A 21,091-nucleotide genomic window follows, 5' to 3' on the forward strand; every position below is an offset into this window, starting at 1 on the left:
TCGGAGATGAGACACGGCCACCGCAGAGAGATACCTGCCTTAATGAGACTGTTTTAGGGTATTAAGGACGGTGGAGATTAGGTAGCTGCTTGACAGGCCACGCACTGCAGCTACTGCACCGCTTCTCCTTCAGCTTTGATCTCTAAATGAAAAGGACATTTTTGGAGTCTTGGGTGATCCAGAAGAGTTCAAAGATTAATGCCTAGTTAAAGCTTGTAAACCTGGATGTCTCAGCGGTCACACATTTGCCCCAATGTTAATTTAATCATATGCTGCTGATTGAATTGTTTGTTACAGGGAATCCACTTCTAAGCTGGCCAGCCTACTAACACTTTCTTTTTGATCACTAATGATGCAGGTGGTGATAGTGTTTTTCCACTCTTTATTGGTGAGCCTTCAGATGACTGGAGAACGCACACAAACCAAGGATGCTGCAGTGACAAATGAGAGAGTCTGCGGTCTTATTGCTGATTCACCACATCCTAAGCGTAATGGCCTGTGCCTTCTATCCTACCCCTGATTAGGGAAGGCTACAGTGCACCTGTGAGCCCATAAGAGCAGCAGGACAACTAATAACTGTTCAATTCCACTTTCAGTTTGCCTCCTCTAAATGCCCCGTGTACACTAGCACGCGGTGAAACGCCGCTTCCCATTCATTTTCAATGGAAGGAAAGCGGTGAGAAGCGGACAGGGTGCGGGAAAGTGTTGTTTTTTTATATTAAAGTAATACACAGAGGATGCTTTTCCTCTCAAGAAAATGCAAAGAGCGCCATCTGCTGCTATTCCCATGTCCTGCAGGAGATTTTCTTCTCCCACATTCTCGAAAAGATACTGTATATCTGCTCTCAATTTATACTTCAAATACACAACATATGTGATTACATGCTTCGAACAGGGACTGAAGTTGGTTTATTTCAAGTTTAAAATTTCAACAAATTCTATCACGGGAGAAAGAAGTGAACAAAACATGAAATATGTACAGTTGTCATAATACACAGAAAATATAACAGACGGTATATAAATATAGGTATGGGAGGGATAAAACAATGACTGGAGCTAAACAAAATAAGCATGCATTGTAAGTGGTTCACAAGGAATAGGACAGCCAAGCCAATATTACATCTGTGGAAAATACTGCCATTAAACTATTGGCTTTATTTACAGCAGCCTTGGGATGCATCCCAAATGGAACTTTATGCCCTATATAGGGCACTACTTTTGACCGGGTCCCATAAGGCTCTGGTCAAAAGTAGGGCACTAGGTAGGGAATAGGGTGCCACTTGGGACATAACCTTGGTCTTCAACGCAACACACTTCCTGTATAATTCATGACATATAATACAGTATTTCGAAATGGGGGCAAAAGGAACATTTCAAAAGCAGTATTCAGAAGCTATAGTATGGATTAATATTGCCAGGTGTACTGTAAAAAAACAAACAAGGCACAAGCAAATACACGCTCAAGATACGTGGCTTGAGGATAATAGGGTTTGGTTTTTGATACAGGGCAACGTGTGCACACAGCATACAGTTACAGTATACTATACAATGTTTGGTCTGTTAAAATCAGCCCTAGCTTGGTAGCTGTGATGATATCAATAGTGTGTGTTTATGTGTGTGTTATATAATACAAGCTGACCAGACATTCATAGATTAGAAGCAACGTTTCTTCAACATAAAGTCAGAGTAGGGAATGTTAGTTAATCATCGAGGTTGCTGGGTATAATATTTGCATGTTCTCTCGCATGCAAATGAGGTCTCTCTCTGACTCTCTTTTTATAACAAGTTTGTGAATCAATGATTAAAAGAGCTGTACAAAACACTAATTTGGAGTTTCCTTTTTGATTCAATTGCAACAGGCAGGTCTAACAAAAGAAATACTGTGTTTGTATTTGACAACATTTTGGACTTAGTCATAGCCAATGTTCCATCCAGTCCATAGCTGATAAAATTGCTAAGAGTTCTCACATTTGAGAAAAAAAAGAATGATTCTGCACTGTTACAGTACATTTTAACAGTCAATGTAGTGAAACCGTACTACAGAAACAGTAAGGCCCGATAGTGTTCTCAGTAACAGGCCACACTTATCTTGACTTTTAACAGGGTTGGGCTCAATTCATTTCAATCAAATCAGGAAGTAAACTGAAATTCCAATTTCATTTGAATCCCCATAGACAAGCATTGAGGAAAATTGGGAAATGGAATTTCTGAATGGATTGAATTGAAATGGAATTGACCCAAACTCTGAATTCTAGTTCTAACCGAAACGGTACCTGTAACATTCATAATAAGGAGAGTAAAATACATTAGGTGTAACGCCATGATTAGTATTTCTAAAGCAGCAGTAACATTTCAGAGGAGCGCTAAAAAATGGCATCTATACATTTCAAACAAGGATGGTTAACTTACAATGGTAATTTACAGTGCTTTGACAAAAAAGTTCATCCAAGTAGTTGGATTTTTTTGTTACTAATTCATTATTGCTGGATTCAATTCAAAAGACAAAACTTCTCTATTTTTTTTGCCTCCTATGTCTTTAAAATGGTTAAGATTTTTTGTTGAGCACTGGCACTTACAATGTCCTTAGATTATCAACTAATATGTCAGATTGTCAAGGTCTTTATACTATATGACAAATAGGTATTGCCCATATTTTGTTTTTAGACAAAATATTTCACATTTGCAAATTCTAGGACTCTTCATTGCGGTTTTACATTGCAAGAATACTTCAGATCCCAGTAGTTTTGACTCATTACAACGTGCCCGAATGTTAAAGCACAAAAAACAGCAGACTCAAACCTCTACCAACTCAACCAATAACTCCCCTTTCATAATAACGTAGTGAAAATGGAAAATATTCCTTCACCAGTTGTTGAGGCCCAAACCACAGTCAACACAGGTGTTACACACATAGGCAGTTTACAGAGGCTTATTCAATACAGCGTTTCACTGCATGTACTAATCATTGGCCAGCCAAATGATCTTCTACCAGTAATGGAAATTAACGTTTTTAGATTCTCACTAACTGAGAAATTCTACAAGGATTATTCTTTAAATACAGGCTTAAAAACATAGCATCGCCACCAAGAACAAATTCTTCAGACGCCAAATACTATGGAACAATTACTATCGAAATCGCCATTTTTAAATTGACCCTTTACAAATAACCAAATAACATGTTTCCAAATAAGCCTATCTGTCCATTGCGAGATGGAACACTAGAGGCAATGAGGCGGTCGTGTACAGAGCGACACTCTGCTTCCATCAACATTAAAACCTTTCAGACGGTTTATAAAGGACTCAGGTTTCCTTCAAAGCTCTTTACATTCATTTGACTAGGTGTGAATTAGTGGCGCATTCAAATCTTAATAAAATGTGGAATTAAAGTATTTACAAGACGACAAAACAGAAGGAAATAAAATGTTAATTGCGACAGGCATAGGGTTTCCCAACAAGGAACAGCCAACAGCCTTTATTAGAATACATTAAAACTACAAGGAGGTCTGGAAAGAAAGATTGAGGCACAACTGTTTCCCTATCTGGGTCGCGTTCATTAGGGCACGCCATGGAAAATATTTCAAAACGGTAAAAATATAATACAATTAGTGTTTCTGATTGGACCAGTAGTCCACGTAGTCCCTTCCTGTTTCAGTCTGTTTTGCACCGTTTGGTGCCCTATGAACACAACCCTGTACTGTATGTACCTGCACACACACGGATGGAGCCGGAGGGCCATGTTCATTAGTATGAGGAGATGTCTGAGGAGCTGCTGCTGTTGCTGGTGGACGTCTGGGCTCTCTTTATGTACAGGTTCAGCAGCTTCATCTGGTGGGATAGTAAACACGCTGAATGAAACCAACCCATCCTAACATGACGTTTTATTGAAAAACATTCTGCAACCTGCAGATCTTGAAACAAACAGAAGGGAATTAAAGACATTGTCTGCATCCCAAATTGCACCCTATTTCCTAGTGCACCACGTAGGGAATAGGGTGCCATTTGAGAGCGACCCAGACAGGGTGCTGAGATGAGACGGTAGTGTACCTTGCTTCCTGTGAGCTGGGCCAGGTAGGGCTTCAGCTCTTCACCGATGACAGAGTAGACAGCCACCAGACAGAACACACTGGCCTTCCTCACACTGCTCTCTGTGTTGTCGTACCCCTGTACACAGAGAGACATCACAACAATATTAAACATACACTGAGTACACCAAACATTAGGAACACCTTCCTAATAGAGAGTTTCAGCCCCCCCATTTTGCCCTCAGAACAGCCTCAATTCGTCGGGCCATGGACTCTACAAGGTGTCGAAAGCGTTCCATAGGGATGCTGGCCGATGTTGACTCCAATGCTTCCCACAGTCGTGTAAAGTTGGCTGGATGGTCCTTTGGGTGGTGGACAATTCTTGATACATATGGGAAACTTGAGTGTGAAAAACCCAGCAGCGTTGCAGTTCTTGACACAAACCGGTAGGCCTGGCACCTACTACCATACCCCATTCAAGGGACTTAAATATTTGACTTGCCCATTCACCCTCTGAATGGCATGCATACACAATCCATGTCTCAAGGCTTAAAATTCCTTCCTTAACCTTTCTCCTCCCCTTCTTCTACACTGATTGAAGTGGATTTAACAAGTGACATCAATAAGGGATCATAGCTTTCCCCTGGATTCTCCTGGTCAGTCTATGTCATGGAAAGAGCAGGTGTTCTTAATGTTTTGTACATACTCAGTGTATAGACAGTGTGGCATAATCCCAAGGTCAGAGAGTAATTATCTTATGTAACTAAACCACAACCATCAACACTGTACTGGAAGTAGATACATTCCAAGTGATTCCACATCAACCAATCAATAAGTACATCAATAAATCAACCAATGGACTAACCAATCAGTCAACTTGACCTATAAAGCCCTTTTTACCTGCAGGAGTCCTGGTATGATGTCAGGCAGCAGCTGGTGGAGGGACTCCTTGGTGATGCGTTCTATCACCTTGGTCTGCATCTTGATGGAAGCCAGGTTGATGGGGTAGTCAGCCGTCTGGACGATGGGACACAGCACCTTGATACACTGTTCTGGGTGGATGGAGCCGGCCAGGGTGGAGGCTGACTCCTCTGCTGCCCGCACCACCTGGGTAGAGAGGGAAGGGTGGAGTGAGGAGGGTGAAATGGTTGATCATGGAATGGGTTCATTTTGGTTTATTGACAGAGAAGGGTACATGTACAGTACCAGTCAAAAGTTTGGACACGGCTACTCATTCAAGGGTTTTTCTATATTTGTACTATTTTCTACATTGTGGAATAATAATGAAGACATCAAAACTATGAAATAACACATATGGAATCATGTAGTAACCAAGAAAGTGTTAAACAAATCAAAATATGCTTTATGTTTGAGATTCTTCAAAGTAGCCACCTTTTGCCTTGATGACAGCTTTGTGCACGGTTGGCATTCTCTCAACCAGCTTCATGAGGTCACCTGGAATGCATTTCAATTAACAGGTGTGCCTTGTTAAAAGTTAATTTGTGGAATGTCTTTCCTTCTTCATGCGTTTGAGCCAATCAGTTGTGTTGTGACAAGGTAGGGTTGGTATACAGAAGATAGCCCTGTTTGGTAAAAGACCAAATAGGGCATTCGCAAAAAACATCAAAGCGCTATGATGAAACTGGCTCTCATGAGGACCGTCACAGAAAAGGAAGACCCATAGTTACCTCTGCTGCAGAGGATAAATTCATTAGAGTTAACTGCACCTCAGATTGCAGCCCAAATAAATGCTTCACAGAGTTCAAGTAACAGACACATCTCAACATCAACTGTTCAGAGGAGACTGCGTGAATCAGGCCTTCATGGTCGAATTGCTGCAAAGAAACCACTACTAAAGGACACCAATAAGAAGAAGAGACTTGCTTGGGCCAAGAAACACGAGCAATGAACATTAGACCGGTGGAACTCTGTCCTTTGGTCTGATGAGTCCAAATTAGAGATTTTTGGTTCCAACCGCCGTGTCTTTGTGAGACGCAGAGTAGGTGAACGGATGATCTCCTCATGTGTGGTTCCCACCGTCAAGCATGGAGGAGGTGTGATGGTGTAGGTGTGCTTTGCTGGTGACACTGTCTGTAAATTATTTAGAATTCAAGGCACACTTAATCAGCATGGCTACCACAGCATTCTGCAGCGATACGCCATCCCATCTGGTTTGCGCTTATTCGGTCTATCATTTGTTTTTCAACAGGACAATGACCCAACAAACCTCCAGGCTGTGTAAGGGCTATTTGACCAAGGAGAGTGATGGAGTGCTGCATCACATGACCTGGCCTCCACAATCACCCGACCTCAACCAAATTGAGATAGTTTAAGATAAGTTGGACCGCAGAGTGAAGGAAAAGCAGCCAGCAAGTGCTCAGCATATGTGGGAACTCCTTCAAGACTGTTGGAAAACCATTCCTCGTGAAGCTGGTTGAGAGAATGCCAAGTGTGTGCAAAGCTGTCATCAAGTCAAAGGGTGGCTACTTTGAAGAATCTCAAATATAAAAAATATTTTGATTTGTTTAACACTTTCTTGGTTACTACATGATTCCATATGTGTTATTTCATAGTTTTGATGTCTTCACTATTATTCTACAATGTAGAAAATATTAAAAAATAAAGAAAAACCCTTGAATGAGTAGGTGTGTCCAAACTTTTGACTGGTACTGTACATCCACAGGCAAGACTACACTTCATCCCGACAGTCTTTTCATAATTATATTTCAAGTGCTGTTAACTCCATAAAAAACTAAACACATCATCAGAGTTGAAAGCTATTAATTCAAGAAGTGTAGACTCAGCATGTCCTCTAAAGCAGAGCCTCATAGACGGAGAGAGCCAGTGAGAGCTACCTCTTTGTGGGAGTCTTTGTGTAGCTCCAGGGTCTTCATGATGGTGAGTTCTGCGTAGTTCTTGAAGCGGGCCGGCTGGTTGCGTAAGATCTCCTTTAGCACTCGTAGCGCCAGTGCCCGGATGGTGTTCTGCAGGTTTGGGGGAAAAGGACGCGACATGCTCAGAGACAGTGGAAGGAAGAACAGTGGATTCAAGCATCAGATTGTGGCATTGCTCCCAAGACAGAGTTAACTTTGTTGATTGTTGTTTTTCAAAGTATTTTTTTTCTTCCTATCTCTCTATCCATCCATTTCTTCATTCATCCAGAGTCCATACATCTTGATCTGACAGAGTCTCCAGCAGCAGGAGCAGCATGGTTTTGAAGTGTTCCTCCCACACTGCCAGGCTGTCCTCCCGGGCTATCTTCAGCAGCTCCACCAGGGCTCCCCTCCTCTCCTCTGGCCTCTCACTGGGGTTAGACAGCTCCTTCAGCAGCTCGCCCACCTTTCAACGACCACAATAGATATTAGTCAGTGACCATAGAATTACATATAGATCACTAAATGGAATTTAAAAAGGACCTCCTTGTCCGTGACTTTAAAGTGTTATTATGTAGCTGTAGTAAAACATTGAAAATATTGTCAAATGAATTCAATCAATCACCAGTTCCAGTTGCTCCGCAGGGGAACTGTTCTTAGTGCGCAGCATCTTGTTTTCTCCACCACACTCTTGGCGGCCTGCGAGGAAGAGGGTTGGGTCATAAATGTATTATGACCATCCCAAATGGCACCCTATTCCCTATATAGCTCACTACTTTTGGCCAGAGCTATGAAAGGAATAGGGTGGTCAAAAGTAGTGCACTATATAGGGAATAGGGTGCCATTTCAGAAAAGTAGCATAGGGAACAGGGTGCCATTTCGGGCCCTCGAGGCAGCCTCACCATCTCGAAGCTGCTCCACGTCGTCCTCGTACACCGTCTCTCTCAGGGCAGCCTTGTCGTAGGCGCTGATGGTGTCAGAGTAGTTGTTGGGGTTGTAGTCGCGGCCCCGGGGGCCGGAGAAGGAACGGGGGGAGGGGGTGTTGAGTAGGGAGGTCTTGTTGTCCAGGGCCGTGCGACCCCCGGGCCCCTCCACCACGTCAACACCAGAGTGTGACGCTGTTCCAACACCCGGCTGAGGAGAAACAAGACTATTGATAAAACGTGACATAACAACCATACAGTTTTATAAAAATAACTAAATGTATGTTCATGTCCATTCTAGAGAAAATAAATATATTGACCTGAGAACAGTTGCCAAACAACTGGTTCGCTCCCCCCTCTGGATTTAAAAGGAATGGGCTGTTGGAAGATACTCCCTCTAGTCCATTCTAACAATCCAAATCGTTTAAATCAATGAGGGGGAGGGAGGGAGTGGACAATAGTAGGGAATTGCCCAAGCCCCTCACCGTGTCCTCTCTCTTGCCTCTGCCTGGCTCCATGAGGTCCTCCTGACTGCGGAAGCTGAAGTTCTGGATGGCCTCAGTGACGCCTCGCAGGGAGCTATAGATCTCATCGGTGTTCAGGTTCTCCGTGTCGTACTCCAACATGCTTCAGGTCACACCGGGAGGGAGGGGTTATTATTCAAGTACGACACTAACGTACAACACCACCACAGGAACAAGATGTCTGCCCAGTGGGAAAAACTGGTTGAAACGACACCATTTCATTTACCTAGTACGTAAAGATGTCATGTCAAGCCGTTTATCCCGCTATTCAACCATCCTTTTCATATAAAAGATGAACCGTGGATAACAGTACGTGTTGACAGACAGAGTGGAACAGACTGGTGAGTCAAGGTGTTAATGTGGTGAATTGCTGCTGCGGAATGAAAAAAAAAATAAGGAAGTGAAAGGAAAAACAAAATAGACCGTGGGGTAGGGACAAATCAAGGGTGACACAGCTATGTGACATTGTACCTGGGAGAGTAAGCACTTCGTAGGGTCTTGAGGGAGGGTGCAGCAGGGGTGGAGGAGAGAGGAGAAGGGAAGGGAGGAGGGTACTTTGACAGGCCATCAGCACTCCAACCCCATAGCCGGCTGTAACGTACCCAGAGCACGGCAAGGGAGGGAGGAAGGGAAAGAAAGGGGGGAATAGAGTCGCAAGGGAGAAAAAGAGACGTGAGGAGGGAACAGTGCGGAGAGGGGGGACTACTTGTTGTCGTTGTTAGTTAAGTTAGTAGTGATGTAACTAACTTCTATGGTGTGTTGGTTGACCAGATATTAAAGGTCAGACCTACCTGGGAGAGAGCACCCCATGGGAGCAGTTGGTGGGAGAGGTGAGGGGGCTGCTGCGACTGCTGGGGTGGCGAGGTGGGGGAGGAGTCCGTCCCATGGTGTTACTGGGAGAAGCCTGCGGATCATACAGAATCAGAGAAGGTACAGTACACTATAAACTGGGTGGTTCGCGCCCTGAATGGTGATTGGCTGACAGCTGTAGTACATCAGACCGTATACCACGGGTATGGCAAAACATGTATTTTTACCACTCTAATTACGTTGGTAACCAGTTTATGATAGCAATAAGGCACCTCAGGGGTTTGTGGTATATGACCAATATACCACAGCAATGGGCTGTATCCAGGCACTCTAAGAACAGCCCTTAACCGTGTTATATTGGCCATAACACACCTCCTCTGTCTTTATTGCTTAATTATATGATGCTATCCCAGTATATTTAGATTACAATACAACTATTGTCCATGTTACAGCAAATAAAGTTCACGTTGTTGGCTAACTCTGCCAGTGAGAAGATATTCGGCGCATTCAAGAGGACCTTCCTGAGCAAATGCACTATTCTAGTTGCGCTGTGTAAATTCACTACTCGTCTTCTCACGGTGAGTAGATGTTTGGGATAGAGCGATTTTAGCCCGGCTCAGTCTCATCCTCTCCACGATGTTGACTACACGTGAACGTCAGAGTCAGGTCTTACCACGCCGGTGCTGCTGGAGTTCCGGAGGTGGCTATGCAGGAGTTTAGTGGCTCCGTCCTGGAAGGTCTTGGGCAGGGCCCCCAGCAGCATGGTGAACTCTGGGGTGTTCAGCTCAAACAAGGCAATCAGAACCACCTGAGCCGCCTGGGGATTAAAGGGTCACAGAGAGGTCAACGGTTAGAGGTCATCAGAGAGGACGTTCCCTTTCTCCATTAACATCACGCAATAATGTGCATTTCAAGGTAACATCTGACGCTTAGAGACGAGACATTCAACAAGCCCATCCTGCTCTCCATGAGTCACATCAGTCAATGGGTGTACAAAGACATGATCCATAAATACAGCACAGAAATACAGTGGCACATTTTTGTTTAGGTTCAGTTAGCATTCAGTTAGTCAGGTGAGTTTAAACCATTGGCAGTTCTTGGAAACCAGTTAAAAACCAGTATCAATGGTTCTCTCGTGTGAATTCCATGCATGTCGGTCAACCAAACCTGGTCACTGCAAATAAACAAGAGCCACGAGGAACAAGTAACAGCAGCACAGGCTACTATCAACACGCAATATTACCGCCCATTCAGAGCCATTATGTTGCCCGTTCCCACCCCATCGCTTAAAGGGGCAATCTGCAGCTGCTAGATAAATGTTTTGACTTCTACATGAATTAGATATGCACCCATTGATTCTTGAACTTATAAATGCCTCATGAGCTCAGCTCAACTGTCGTACCCCATCAGAATCCTAAATGTAAGCTTGTTTAACTCCATCGTTTGTAAACAAAGGCAATGTAAACAAACCCGGTATAGCCTCAAAACATAGTTTTAACTATCATTTTGATATCATGCATGGTCAGTCCTTGCATCCCTAGCTCGGTCTATGAATTTGAGGCCAATCGCTCAGCGATGGAGTGGTGGGGTCAACACCTTGTTATCATTTCAACTGCTGATTGCCGCTTTACCATTCACTCATTATGAAGAAACCTTTGAAAGGAGAAACAACTGTTATGAGCCAGTTCAGTCCCCATCCCCACCCTTGCACTGTCCTTTACATTCAGTTATAAAGCAGAAAGAACTCTGTACGCCAGCATGGCGAAGTTGGGTTAGAGACAGAGAGCCCAGGCTTGAGGAAGTTATATGAGGCAGACTGCAGACCGTGCAGCTGACTGATGGGTCGGGGGCTCTACTACCTGCTTGCACCTCTCCTCCACGTTCCCCTCTCCAGGTAGAGAGGCTATGGTGATGCTGGGCCTGCCTGACAACTCCTCACCTGCCCAGCTATGGTGGAAGCTCTGGGGTTGGGGGGGGGGGGGGGGGGGGAATTATCCGTTTAAAATACAAAAATAAAAACAAGCAAAAATGGATGAAGCCAGCAAACAATAGTTATTTTAGAGCTTTGGCTGATCAGTTGAAAATTGGCCGGCTGGTTAAATCTGGGACGTTTACAGACATGCTGATTAATGTGCGTTGTCCCTGTGAAATATAAAATCAATTAAAAGAAAGTGCCTGACGCTGTTGTTATGGAAACAAACCCAACTCTGCCCACCTTCCTGACGTCGGAGCTCTTTGGTTCCGTGGTCCAGGTGATGATGCGGGAGACGGCCAGGCGCGTCTCGCTGGAGTTGACAAAGTCTGCGGGGTCCATTTGACGGGCCAGGCACTCAATGTACCTCAGGATGGCCACCTTGACCTTCAGGTTGGGGGTCTGGGTCTGGTCCACGATGAAACGCATCAGGATGTTAAACTGCTGGTCGAACGGGAATGAGTCCCTGGGAAAGCGACAGGAAAATAAAGAGAAAAAGGCATGAGATGAGAGGGATTGATGCAGGGATCAGGGATCATCATCTAGATTCAGGCACGGGACGATTTCTTTTGCTGAGTGGATTTTCGGGGGGCCGGCACATAATTACAAATACTTTGTAGACTGCAAGAAGACCAAACAGATATAATATTTGACTAAAACATAATCATTTCAAACCTTGCTTACATTTGTATACGATCATATCTCTCTACTATGCGTGGCAATACTTGGGAACAGATTTACAAAATTAAAATCAGCTGGACCTGATTTCCTGGTGTTTAACTTGACCAATGAAAATGCAAAAAATTCATATATATTTTTTTATTCTTATTTTTTTGCTCAGAAAACATGGGGGGGCGCCCGTTGGCCGCCAGTTGGGGAACCCTGCACTAGAAACTCCACAAACAGGCAAAAACAACATCTAAGGGCTTTTCACACTACCAAGCCGAGCCAAACCAAGCTGTACTGAGCTGCCCTGGTTATACTTCCACCATAGTTGGTGGAATTGTGCTGAAAAGCAAGAAGTGGGGGAAAAAAAGACCTGTGTGAGAACGGGAACAGAGATGGAGCTTTCGTTCTGACCTGGTGACGTCCAGAGCCTTCTGGACCTTGGCCTGTACGGACCCCAGGAGGTCAGCTCCCATCTTCTTCAGCAGCTGGGTGAGCAGGACAAACAGCCAGTCCTGCACGTCCTCTCTGTGCAGGGTGATGAAGTCTACCAGGGTCTCCAGAAACATGCTGAACACCTGAGATCAGACACAGTGACCACCCAGTCAGTCACTCAATAATAGGCTATAAGTATTTACATCACTGTTAAGGAGTATTACCGTAGGACAACATACAGAACAACAATAATTAATCAATCAACTATCCGAATAGTCGGATTCGATTGCATTACTATTAAAAAAGGTGACGGACAAAAACAAAAACACTTACTCGCTGATGTTACAAGTCCACCGCAAAGACGACCATGCGACATAAAAACAGACAGTTGGTTAGTACAGTAACTACATTAGATTCACGTCAGAACACAGGTTATATCAGACACGGGGGGTTCTATTGTGGCCTCACCTTGCTGTGTGGGTCAGCAAACATCCTTGTGAAGATCTCACACAATCTCTTCAGCTCCACACGACTGCGACACACGAGCGGGGGAAAAAAAAGAAAGGCGATGAATCGTACAACACCTTTTGGTTTCAGCCAGATTTTTATCTAGAGGACAGTTGTCTCAGTGACGGCCTCAAAACGCATTACATTACAGAAGTTCAAAAACACAAATAGATGGTCTCTATCCCACCTGAGAATTCTCTGGCTAACGAGCAGGTTCTGTAGTCCCAGCAGCCCCTCCTTCCTCTCAGACCAGTTGGAACTGGCACAGTGGTTCAGCACCTCGGCCACGTCCTCCGTCTGTCTCATGTAGTGGGGCGGGCCGCCGTTCCGCGAGCCATACGAGCGCTCAGAGCAGGCGCTGCTGGCGTCGCTGTTAGCGTCGTCGTCGGAGTAGATCCCCGGGGACTCGTACCGTCTTCTGACTGGCCGCCGCTGGAGGGGTCAAGGGTTAAGAGGTCAAATGGGCGTGCAGGTACATATACAGCATACTCACTAAGTCACGCCACAGAGTGAAGAGAAATCAATGACACTTCCTGTTCAACAAGCTGCCATAAGACTACATTCGAGAGGCAAATACGAGTCAACGTAGACCTAAATCCAACAAAATGTCCCCCCAAGAGAAAAAGCCGTCAAAGCTGTTATGATCAGCATATGCTATGATTCAGATGGTAAAGAGGATAGAGAATCTAAACATCCACCTTGTTGTTCCTGGCGTCTCCTAGTAACAGGGCATCGGCTACGGCTGCCTCCACCTCGGTCCCAGTGTTGAGGATCCTCATGGCATTGACAGAGGCTGAGATACGGGCCTGGTGGGCCAGACCCAGACGCTCTGGAGGAAACACAACAGATATAATAACACTGTAGTATTATAGGAGCACAGTAATACAGTACTACAAAGGAAAAGCAGTCGACCTATGAACTAAACGGGGAGTAAAAGTCATGGGGGGAAAAAACAAATCAAGCAAATTACATCAGCAGGTCATGAGAAACTCAAGAGAACATACAGAGTATAGCACAAAATAAGAACATGATGAATTTAAGTTTTATTTTACAGCAGAGTATAAGGACCAATAAAAACAAACGGAATAACAAAAACGGAATGAAACAAAATAACACAGATTGACTTGAAAAATAAGACGAATCCAAACTGAAATAAGGAGGATGCTCAGCTCTCCATCGCCCCCTGTGGCTGATCGAGGTGAACTGCACTATGGAACACTGACATGCCATTTGTCTGGTCTAATGGAGACATGCAGGACAGGTCACCTGAGTGGCCCACAGACTCAGCCGAGTGGAGAGCACTGGTGGAGCGGGAGACCCGTCTGGACGCTAGAAGAGGAACACGGGAGGGAGTGGAGTGATTCTTTATTTGGATAGTCCATCTTCTAACCCTAACCTTACACTTATCCTAACCCTAAACTTAACCCTTACTCTAAAGCTTATTCTAAATCTAACCTTAGCAACCAGTTGCTTATCAATAGATAGTATGACCATCTATAGATCTACAGATGGAAAACCCGGACTATCCAAATAAAGTGTGACCAGGAAGTGAAGTTAGACACACCTTTAAAAAGAGTATCTTCTTCAACTCATACAGTACATGACTGTCAACCTGAGGTGGAGGTATTCTACCATGTGACAACGCTAACTGGCTTCATGCAAACATTTGCGCCAAGAATGTCGAGAGGCATCCCGGCATTGGACACAAAGGCTCTGATCGCAAGTCTATAAGCTGACAGCGGACACAAGTTTAGCGTCAACTCATCCCATGCCATGTCATCAATGACTCTGGCATGATTAGTAAAAAATGGTTGTTGAGGAAAATGTTGTTGTCACTCTGGAGTGAAAGGGGAAATTTGAAAGACAAGTAAAAGGCATGCAGAAGATGGAAGTGGAAGAGGTTGGTTTCGGTTGGTTTTCTTGCGGTTTGATGATGGCCTTAGTGTTCTACTCTAGATAGGACTAGTCAGGGTTCGGGCCCCCGGCAACGAGGCATTGAGGGACACGGTGGCCATGGTCTCTGGGCTGGGCACGTTACTATACTGTACTCACCCAGAGGAGAGAATCCCCGAGCGGGGCTGGTGTCTCGACTGCTCTCCCTAGAGGTGTCCCTGCTGCAGCCCTGACTCATGCTGGGCCGGGGGATACGACTCCTTGCTAGTATAGTGGTGGTGAGGGTGGGACACACAGAGAGAGAGCAGCAGGAGGAAGAAAGAGCTTTATAACACACAGCCAGATAGACAGACCAACACACTCAGAGAGAGAGAGCTCAGCGGAGTAGAGGAGGAGTTGAGTTAGCCAGGACAGAGGAGGAGACAAGGTTGCATTCAGTGACAGACAGGAGATTAGGTGGTTCAGAGAGCAGAGAGGTTGGAGACTCGGAGTACAGCTGTAGAGGGCTGTTTTCTGTCTTCAGTGTGTCTGTGTGTGTTGTCCTTCCTGGTCCTTACCCAGGCCTGATCTGTCTGGACTGGTGTCTCGGCTGCAGCCATGGCTGCGGGGGACTTTAGGCCTGCTTTCTGCTGGCGTTGTCCCTCCAGTGGCCCTGGAGATCCTGCCGTATGTATGGCTCAGGAGACGACCAGGGGAGCCAGAACGACTGCCAGCTGCATCACGACATAGCATGGTGTATTTATAAAGGGAGAAGAATGCATACCCACACAACGTGACGAAGAGGTGGCAAAAACGTCAAACAATTGCTCCAGATCAGTGCTTCTTGATCCTGGGGACCCAAAGGTACACTACACACCTGATTAAAAGTTTGATGACTTGATTAGTGGAATCAGGTGTGTAGTGCCAGGGCAAAAACAAATATGTGCACCTTTGGGTCCCCAGGACCAGGATCAAGAAACACTGATCTAGAAACAGTGTGTATTTTTTAATTCCGGCGTGATGCACATATTTCTGGGGAAGATACTCACGTTGAGACACTGACACCATTTTGGCTCGACTCCTCCCCCTACTGTCTATGACAGAGGGACTCGCCCCCACGCCGCTCCCCGCACTCGTTCTCCTGGTACGCACACGGCCTGAGAGAGAGAGAGCGAGAGAGAGAGAGAGAGAGAGAGAGACAGTGATAGAGAGAGAGGTCGGGGAGGGAGAAAACACGCTTAACTTCACGTGGACACAGATCCATTCGGCCGCAGACACACCCAGCTCGGTGACACCAGCCCTCATCACCTACAGAGACTTCATACATAGACCACACAGAAACAGACACACTCTCTAGTCTATACTTGCTACCAGCCATTTCAACAGACACATGCACTCAAATCTCGATTCAGCTGGTTCAAGAAATCTCAAGTCACAAATGTCTCATCCTCTATAAAAATGTTTCATCTCAACATATAGAAACATAATTCACGTATATTCCAGTATTCTGTTCTAGGTAGGGCGATGGTTCATTCAGGGGAAAGGGAGAGTACAGCACAAAAAGACTTCATGAAATGACAGTTAAACGGGCAACGATAAAGGTCCATAACCTGACAGACACTGAGGCTGCCTGTCTTTACAGTCATGTGAGTTGGACAGGTCTATTAGTGGACCCAATCAATGTCTCGGTCTCCTCTCTCTGGCTACCAACCCCAGTCCTGATGACCCGGCTCAACGTAGTTCTACCATGCAGACAGTCCATGCAGAGTTCCACAGATGAGCGCCGTATTCAATGACGTAGCACACCACAAAGACGACCACTGTAAACATGGTGCGGCACATTACACAGACCAAAAGGGGACAGAGAAACCTGGATGAAGTCCTCCAGCTCCCACACAAACACACAGTTACACATCTCATCTTACCCACTGGTCTAATGTTACCAGGTGTGTTGTCTAAGGGCAAAAACAAGAGGAGGAGAGTCCAGGAGAGAGAGGTTAGCAGAAGTTAGCAGGATAATCCATATGGAAGACTGAGGGGGGGGGGGGGGGGGGTTACAAGAATTTGGAAAGGCCTTAAGATGTATTTTAATCATCATATTTAAATGTTTTTATTGTCAAATAGAAATGAGGGTTAAATCTCCATGCTATGGTCCTATATCTCTCGTAGTCAGTAAAAGCGTCTGTGAGGGTATGAGACTCATATGAACTGGGTGGCTCAAGCCCTGAATGCTGATTGGCTGATAGCCGTGGTACATCAGACCATATACCACGGGAATGACAAAACATTTATTTTCACTGTTCTCATTACGTTGGTAACCAGTTTATGATAGCAATAAGGCACCTCAGGGGTTTGTGGTATATGGCCAATATACCATGGCTAAGGGCTGTATCCAGGCACTCGTGCCTAAGAACAAACCTTAGCCGTGGTATATTGGCCATATACCACCCCCCCTCGGACCTTACTGCTTAATTAGAACACACACAGAGACAGAGAGACAGCACACATGTTTTTGGCTCACCTAGAGAGGCGTAGGAGCCGGGTGGCAGAGCCGAGGCAGCGCTGAAGGGGGCAGGCGAGCCGGGCACTGGAGTCATCCTGGACTTGGCACTAGCGGTGGCAGCAGCGTTCACGTCCACGTCGCTACGGGAACGCTGGAGAGAGCGCGGGGTGGAGGGACCTCTGGCGGGAGCCGCTTTCGCTTCAGGGAGAGGAGTGAAGGGAAGAGAGGGAGGGAGGGAGGAGAGGAAACGGAGAGGGAGAACAGAGGAACAACGGTTATAAGCCAAGCTCTCTACCCAAACGTATTTCGGAAAGAGAGAGGAAAGAAAAGAGGGAAAGTTAACAGCTATAAACCAAACTCACGTTTCAAGTCGTAATGTCACGTGCACAAGTACAGTGAAATGCCTTTCTTGCAAACTCGAAACCCAACAATGCAGTGATCAACATCAATGTAGTACTACACATAACACAAGGTAGAACCAAAACACACAGGAAATAACAAAGAAGAACCCCAGAAAGTAAGAAGCTACACACAGGGTCAGTTCCAACACTATATTAACAATGTGCAGGGATACTGGATAGATTTCATACAGTAGATGTCACGGACATTGTTGCTGTGCTTGAAAAATCATGATCGACATCTACATGGAAAACACCTCTTCTGGTGTCTGATTATATCCAGAGGTGTGGATCATTTAAAACGATAGAAGAGACCGGAGATATTTTCTCCAGTGTGTGGTAGTAATGTCTGTGGTAGTAATGTCTGTGGTAGTAATGTCTGTGGTAGTAATGCCAGTCGTGTAATGCCAGTCGTGTAATGCCAGTCATGTAATGCCAGTCATGTAATGCCAGTCATGTAATGCCAGTGTCCCTTACTCCTGGTCACGGTGTTTCCCACGGAGCTCTTGGCAGACTGAGGGCGGCTGTGGAGACAGAGAGAGAGCGACAGTGATTCATCTGACTGACTAAGATCAATACTCCTTCAATACTACTACTTCTCATATCACAGATGGACCGAGAGGGAGAGATAAACTCAGACAGAAAGAGAAACTCTCTACTAGAGAGAGACAAAACTGAAAGAAACAGACATAAGGAGACAGAGAAAGACAGAAAGGGGGCCAAGTAAGAGAGAGGTGGAGAGAAAGAAGGAGACAGGAAGACGAGGGGGAGAAGGATAGAAAGGGTGGAGCGTCTCACTTGAGGCTCTCCTGTGAGGAGGAGGAGGAGCGGTCTGAGGCAGGGAGGGACAGGATGCTGTCAGAACTCTTCATGTGGGACTGGAGAGCCTTCTGATAGGACGACTCTAGAGCCTGGAACAGCTGTTCCGCCTCCCGGCTGAAGTGGCCGTGGAACGTCCAGTAGCACCTGCACAACACAACACGAGAGGACAGAGGCCCAGAAATGGTGAGACAGCCTGTCGTCAACGGGGCAATGTTTCAGGTTGGCAGATAAAATATCAAATGTGGAGGAAAAGCTGTTACCGTGACAACATGCGATGTTGGTGAACTCATATTTCCAAATAGAAACATGGTTCATGCATGTCCGACATAGTGTGAGAGTGACTTACTTCCTGGCCACTGATCTGGCCTCGGAGTCTGCATCATGGACTCCTTTCCTGATGGTCTCTGTCAGAACAGCTACATTCCTGTGAGGGGTCAAGAAGAGTAGGAACACCAGCTTCATTCTCCCTGCATGCAGCATCCCAATACCCCCCTCTCCACCAAAACCACCGCAACATAAAAAGCTACGGTTTCGTCCCAAAAACCAGCACTATTCCCTATATAGTGCAATACTTTTGTCCAGAGCCCTATGGCACCCTATTCCCTATATAGTGCACTGCTTTCGGCCAGGGCCAACAGGGCTCTGGTCAAAAGTAGTGCACTATACAGGGAATAGGGTGCCATTTGGGACGCAAGGTAAATCAATGAGAAGGTGACCCGAGCGCTCCCCTGACATCCCGGTCAGAGATTTGGTTTCACGTCAATGATGAAGCACAGTGTGCTTTCATGGGATAGATATCCCTCCCTGGCATTGCCATGGAAACTGCTGAGATGAGGAGCCACTCCCTGACAACAACGTAGTTTCATATTACCTGGACGGGCTCATCACAAACTCACTGGACAGTACATCTACAACACGGCAATACAATATTGAGTTGTTGAGGAGGGGGGACAACTCTAAGTATGAGTCTATAGGCCTGTCCAGTAGCAGCCGTTTAAACGTACCTCTCTAGAGAGTTGGTCTGCCACTCCTGCAGCAGGAGGTCCAAAAACTCAAAACAGCGCCTGGAAATAGAACAAGAAGACTGTCAGGGGAAACGAACAGACGCTCAGCTGGAGTGCGATCAGGGATAAGACTTTCTGAGGCTATTCCTTTGTTTGTTTACCTTCTTACGGCCACAGATTTCGACTGGCAGCTGCTGGTCACGATAGGAATGAGACGAGGGTAGTGTGTATGCTGGAAGACAGAGAGAGGACAGAAATATAGTCATCATGTCACAGGTCCAGTTTACACTCCTTACGTTACTAGCTGTTCTAGTATAGAAGAAGTGTGAGGAACACACAAGGCATCTTTGGAGAACAAATCGCAAGCAACCACCAACAAGGAATGCCCACATGGGAATGCAGTGGAATGTCATTTGCAGCCCTCGGGTAGGAAAAATGTGTGTTAGCGTTCCAAACAAAGAAAGGCTAGCCTCATGACCATTTTGTCTGACTGATACTCAACTCAACTGAACCCCCCCCAGCTCAATTCAACTCAACTTAATTCAAAATGTGAATAACTTTATTGTTCACTCACCCTGATGATGAGTCGTATGACAGCGATGCCGGATGTGGCCATGACCTTGGCCGAGTTAGAGACCAGGGTTAGGAGAGTGGGCATGATGGACTCTGCACAGTGGTCAAACCTGTTCCCCAGGACGAAGGACAGGTGGCTGCAGGATAGAGGGACCATACGAACACAGAGACAAGTTATTATGATATCAATACTATCTTATTTTGTACTGATGGGGCTGTACAATAAAGAGTGTGGGGGGGGGAAATATTCCTACAATTCTTTATAGTTTCAATTGTTTTAATTGCATTGATATTGTATAACGTAATTATAGTATGGCTTTGGTGACATTAAATAAAGCTTGTTTGATTTGAATTGGTACCGTGAGTAAGAGAATAGGACGAGAGTTCTCCTTACCCCAGAGTGATACAGGCCTCTCTGACCACCTGAGAGCGCAGGTCTTTAGCAGACATCTTGAAGGCTGCCTCCGTGAGACGCAGCTGCTGGGAGAAACCGTCAAACTCCACCGCTCCCGCCAGGAGCAGAGAACGCATCTTCTTCAACTAGAGAAGAAGACGACGCAGCGAAAAGCATCAAGCCGTCAATCGCCGTCACATTTCCAATCAAATGATAAGACGTGGCCGCTTAATAGAACAGCTACTTAATAGTCACTGGCTACAATCCAAAATCCACACTTAGAATGCATGGCCAATACATTGCGTCAAGTGGTACGCTAGCGTGGATACTGGAAGGTAGCCAGTGTGATGAAGTCATCTGGAGGTGAGGGGCGATCGGATGGTCGTCTCTTACCGCAGTGACTCTGTGCTCCCAGTCTCGTTTGTCGTCAGCCAGCACCTCTCTGATCTTGGTCATGGCGTCCTCCATTTCCCTGTTGGAGAAAAGCTGAGAGGAGGAGAGAAGAAGAATCACTTAAGAGGAAGCACATCCCTAATGTGTTTAATATACCACTTGTAACATAGGGCCTGTTTCACGTGCCCAAGAGAGAATAGCGCAGAGTGATTTTGATATTGTGATGAAAGTGAACACATACTTCCATAGTGGACACTTCCTCGAAGGCACGGATAAAGTCCTCCTCATCCACAGCCCCTGCAGCAGCCGCACTAGGACCATCTCTCCCTGATATAAGCAGAGGGACACCAGGTCGAATTGTTAACTTTACCAGGAAGCTATTCTAGTGGGCTATTATTCA

General features: G+C 45.6%; 1 protein-coding gene across 17 annotated transcripts in view; it reads right to left on the minus strand.

Annotated features, from left to right (window-relative positions):
* Positions 1 to 893: 893 nt before the first annotated feature.
* LOC106575187 (CLIP-associating protein 1-B) overlaps positions 894 to 21,091 on the minus strand; it is a 36,498-nt gene continuing 16,300 nt past the window's right edge. For 3 of the 17 annotated variants that reach the window (XM_014151499.3, XM_082963410.1, XM_082963409.1), the window contains 32 exons: positions 20,933 to 21,018; positions 20,692 to 20,784; positions 20,299 to 20,444; positions 19,906 to 20,041; positions 19,493 to 19,563; positions 19,332 to 19,391; positions 18,674 to 18,751; positions 18,304 to 18,471; positions 17,983 to 18,029; positions 17,126 to 17,305; positions 16,530 to 16,559; positions 15,654 to 15,761; positions 15,183 to 15,338; positions 14,785 to 14,889; positions 13,999 to 14,061; positions 13,431 to 13,561; positions 12,920 to 13,164; positions 12,694 to 12,757; positions 12,205 to 12,368; positions 11,368 to 11,590; positions 11,012 to 11,113; positions 9,826 to 9,969; positions 9,134 to 9,246; positions 8,814 to 8,933; positions 8,304 to 8,445; positions 7,798 to 8,029; positions 7,521 to 7,594; positions 7,194 to 7,361; positions 6,878 to 7,006; positions 4,923 to 5,129; positions 4,045 to 4,161; positions 894 to 3,825 (listed from right to left, as the gene is read on the minus strand). In XM_014151499.3, coding sequence (XP_014006974.3) covers positions 3,742 to 3,825; positions 4,045 to 4,161; positions 4,923 to 5,129; positions 6,878 to 7,006; positions 7,194 to 7,361; positions 7,521 to 7,594; positions 7,798 to 8,029; positions 8,304 to 8,445; positions 8,814 to 8,933; positions 9,134 to 9,246; positions 9,826 to 9,969; positions 11,012 to 11,113; positions 11,368 to 11,590; positions 12,205 to 12,368; positions 12,694 to 12,757; positions 12,920 to 13,164; positions 13,431 to 13,561; positions 13,999 to 14,061; positions 14,785 to 14,889; positions 15,183 to 15,338; positions 15,654 to 15,761; positions 16,530 to 16,559; positions 17,126 to 17,305; positions 17,983 to 18,029; positions 18,304 to 18,471; positions 18,674 to 18,751; positions 19,332 to 19,391; positions 19,493 to 19,563; positions 19,906 to 20,041; positions 20,299 to 20,444; positions 20,692 to 20,784; positions 20,933 to 21,018 — 3,986 coding nt within the window. In that variant the 3' untranslated portion in view covers positions 894 to 3,741. The remainder of the gene's footprint in view (positions 3,826 to 4,044; positions 4,162 to 4,922; positions 5,130 to 6,877; positions 7,007 to 7,193; positions 7,362 to 7,520; positions 7,595 to 7,797; positions 8,030 to 8,303; positions 8,446 to 8,813; positions 8,934 to 9,133; positions 9,247 to 9,825; positions 9,970 to 11,011; positions 11,114 to 11,367; positions 11,591 to 12,204; positions 12,369 to 12,693; positions 12,758 to 12,919; positions 13,165 to 13,430; positions 13,562 to 13,998; positions 14,062 to 14,784; positions 14,890 to 15,182; positions 15,339 to 15,653; positions 15,762 to 16,529; positions 16,560 to 17,125; positions 17,306 to 17,982; positions 18,030 to 18,303; positions 18,472 to 18,673; positions 18,752 to 19,331; positions 19,392 to 19,492; positions 19,564 to 19,905; positions 20,042 to 20,298; positions 20,445 to 20,691; positions 20,785 to 20,932; positions 21,019 to 21,091) is intronic. The other 14 variants (XM_082963403.1, XM_082963405.1, XM_082963404.1 and 11 more) reach the window with 14 other exon arrangements.

This window comes from Salmo salar, chromosome 17 (genome assembly GCF_965601325.2).
Source record: "Salmo salar chromosome 17, fSalSal1, whole genome shotgun sequence".
NCBI classification, from domain to species: Eukaryota; Metazoa; Chordata; class Actinopteri; order Salmoniformes; family Salmonidae; genus Salmo; species Salmo salar.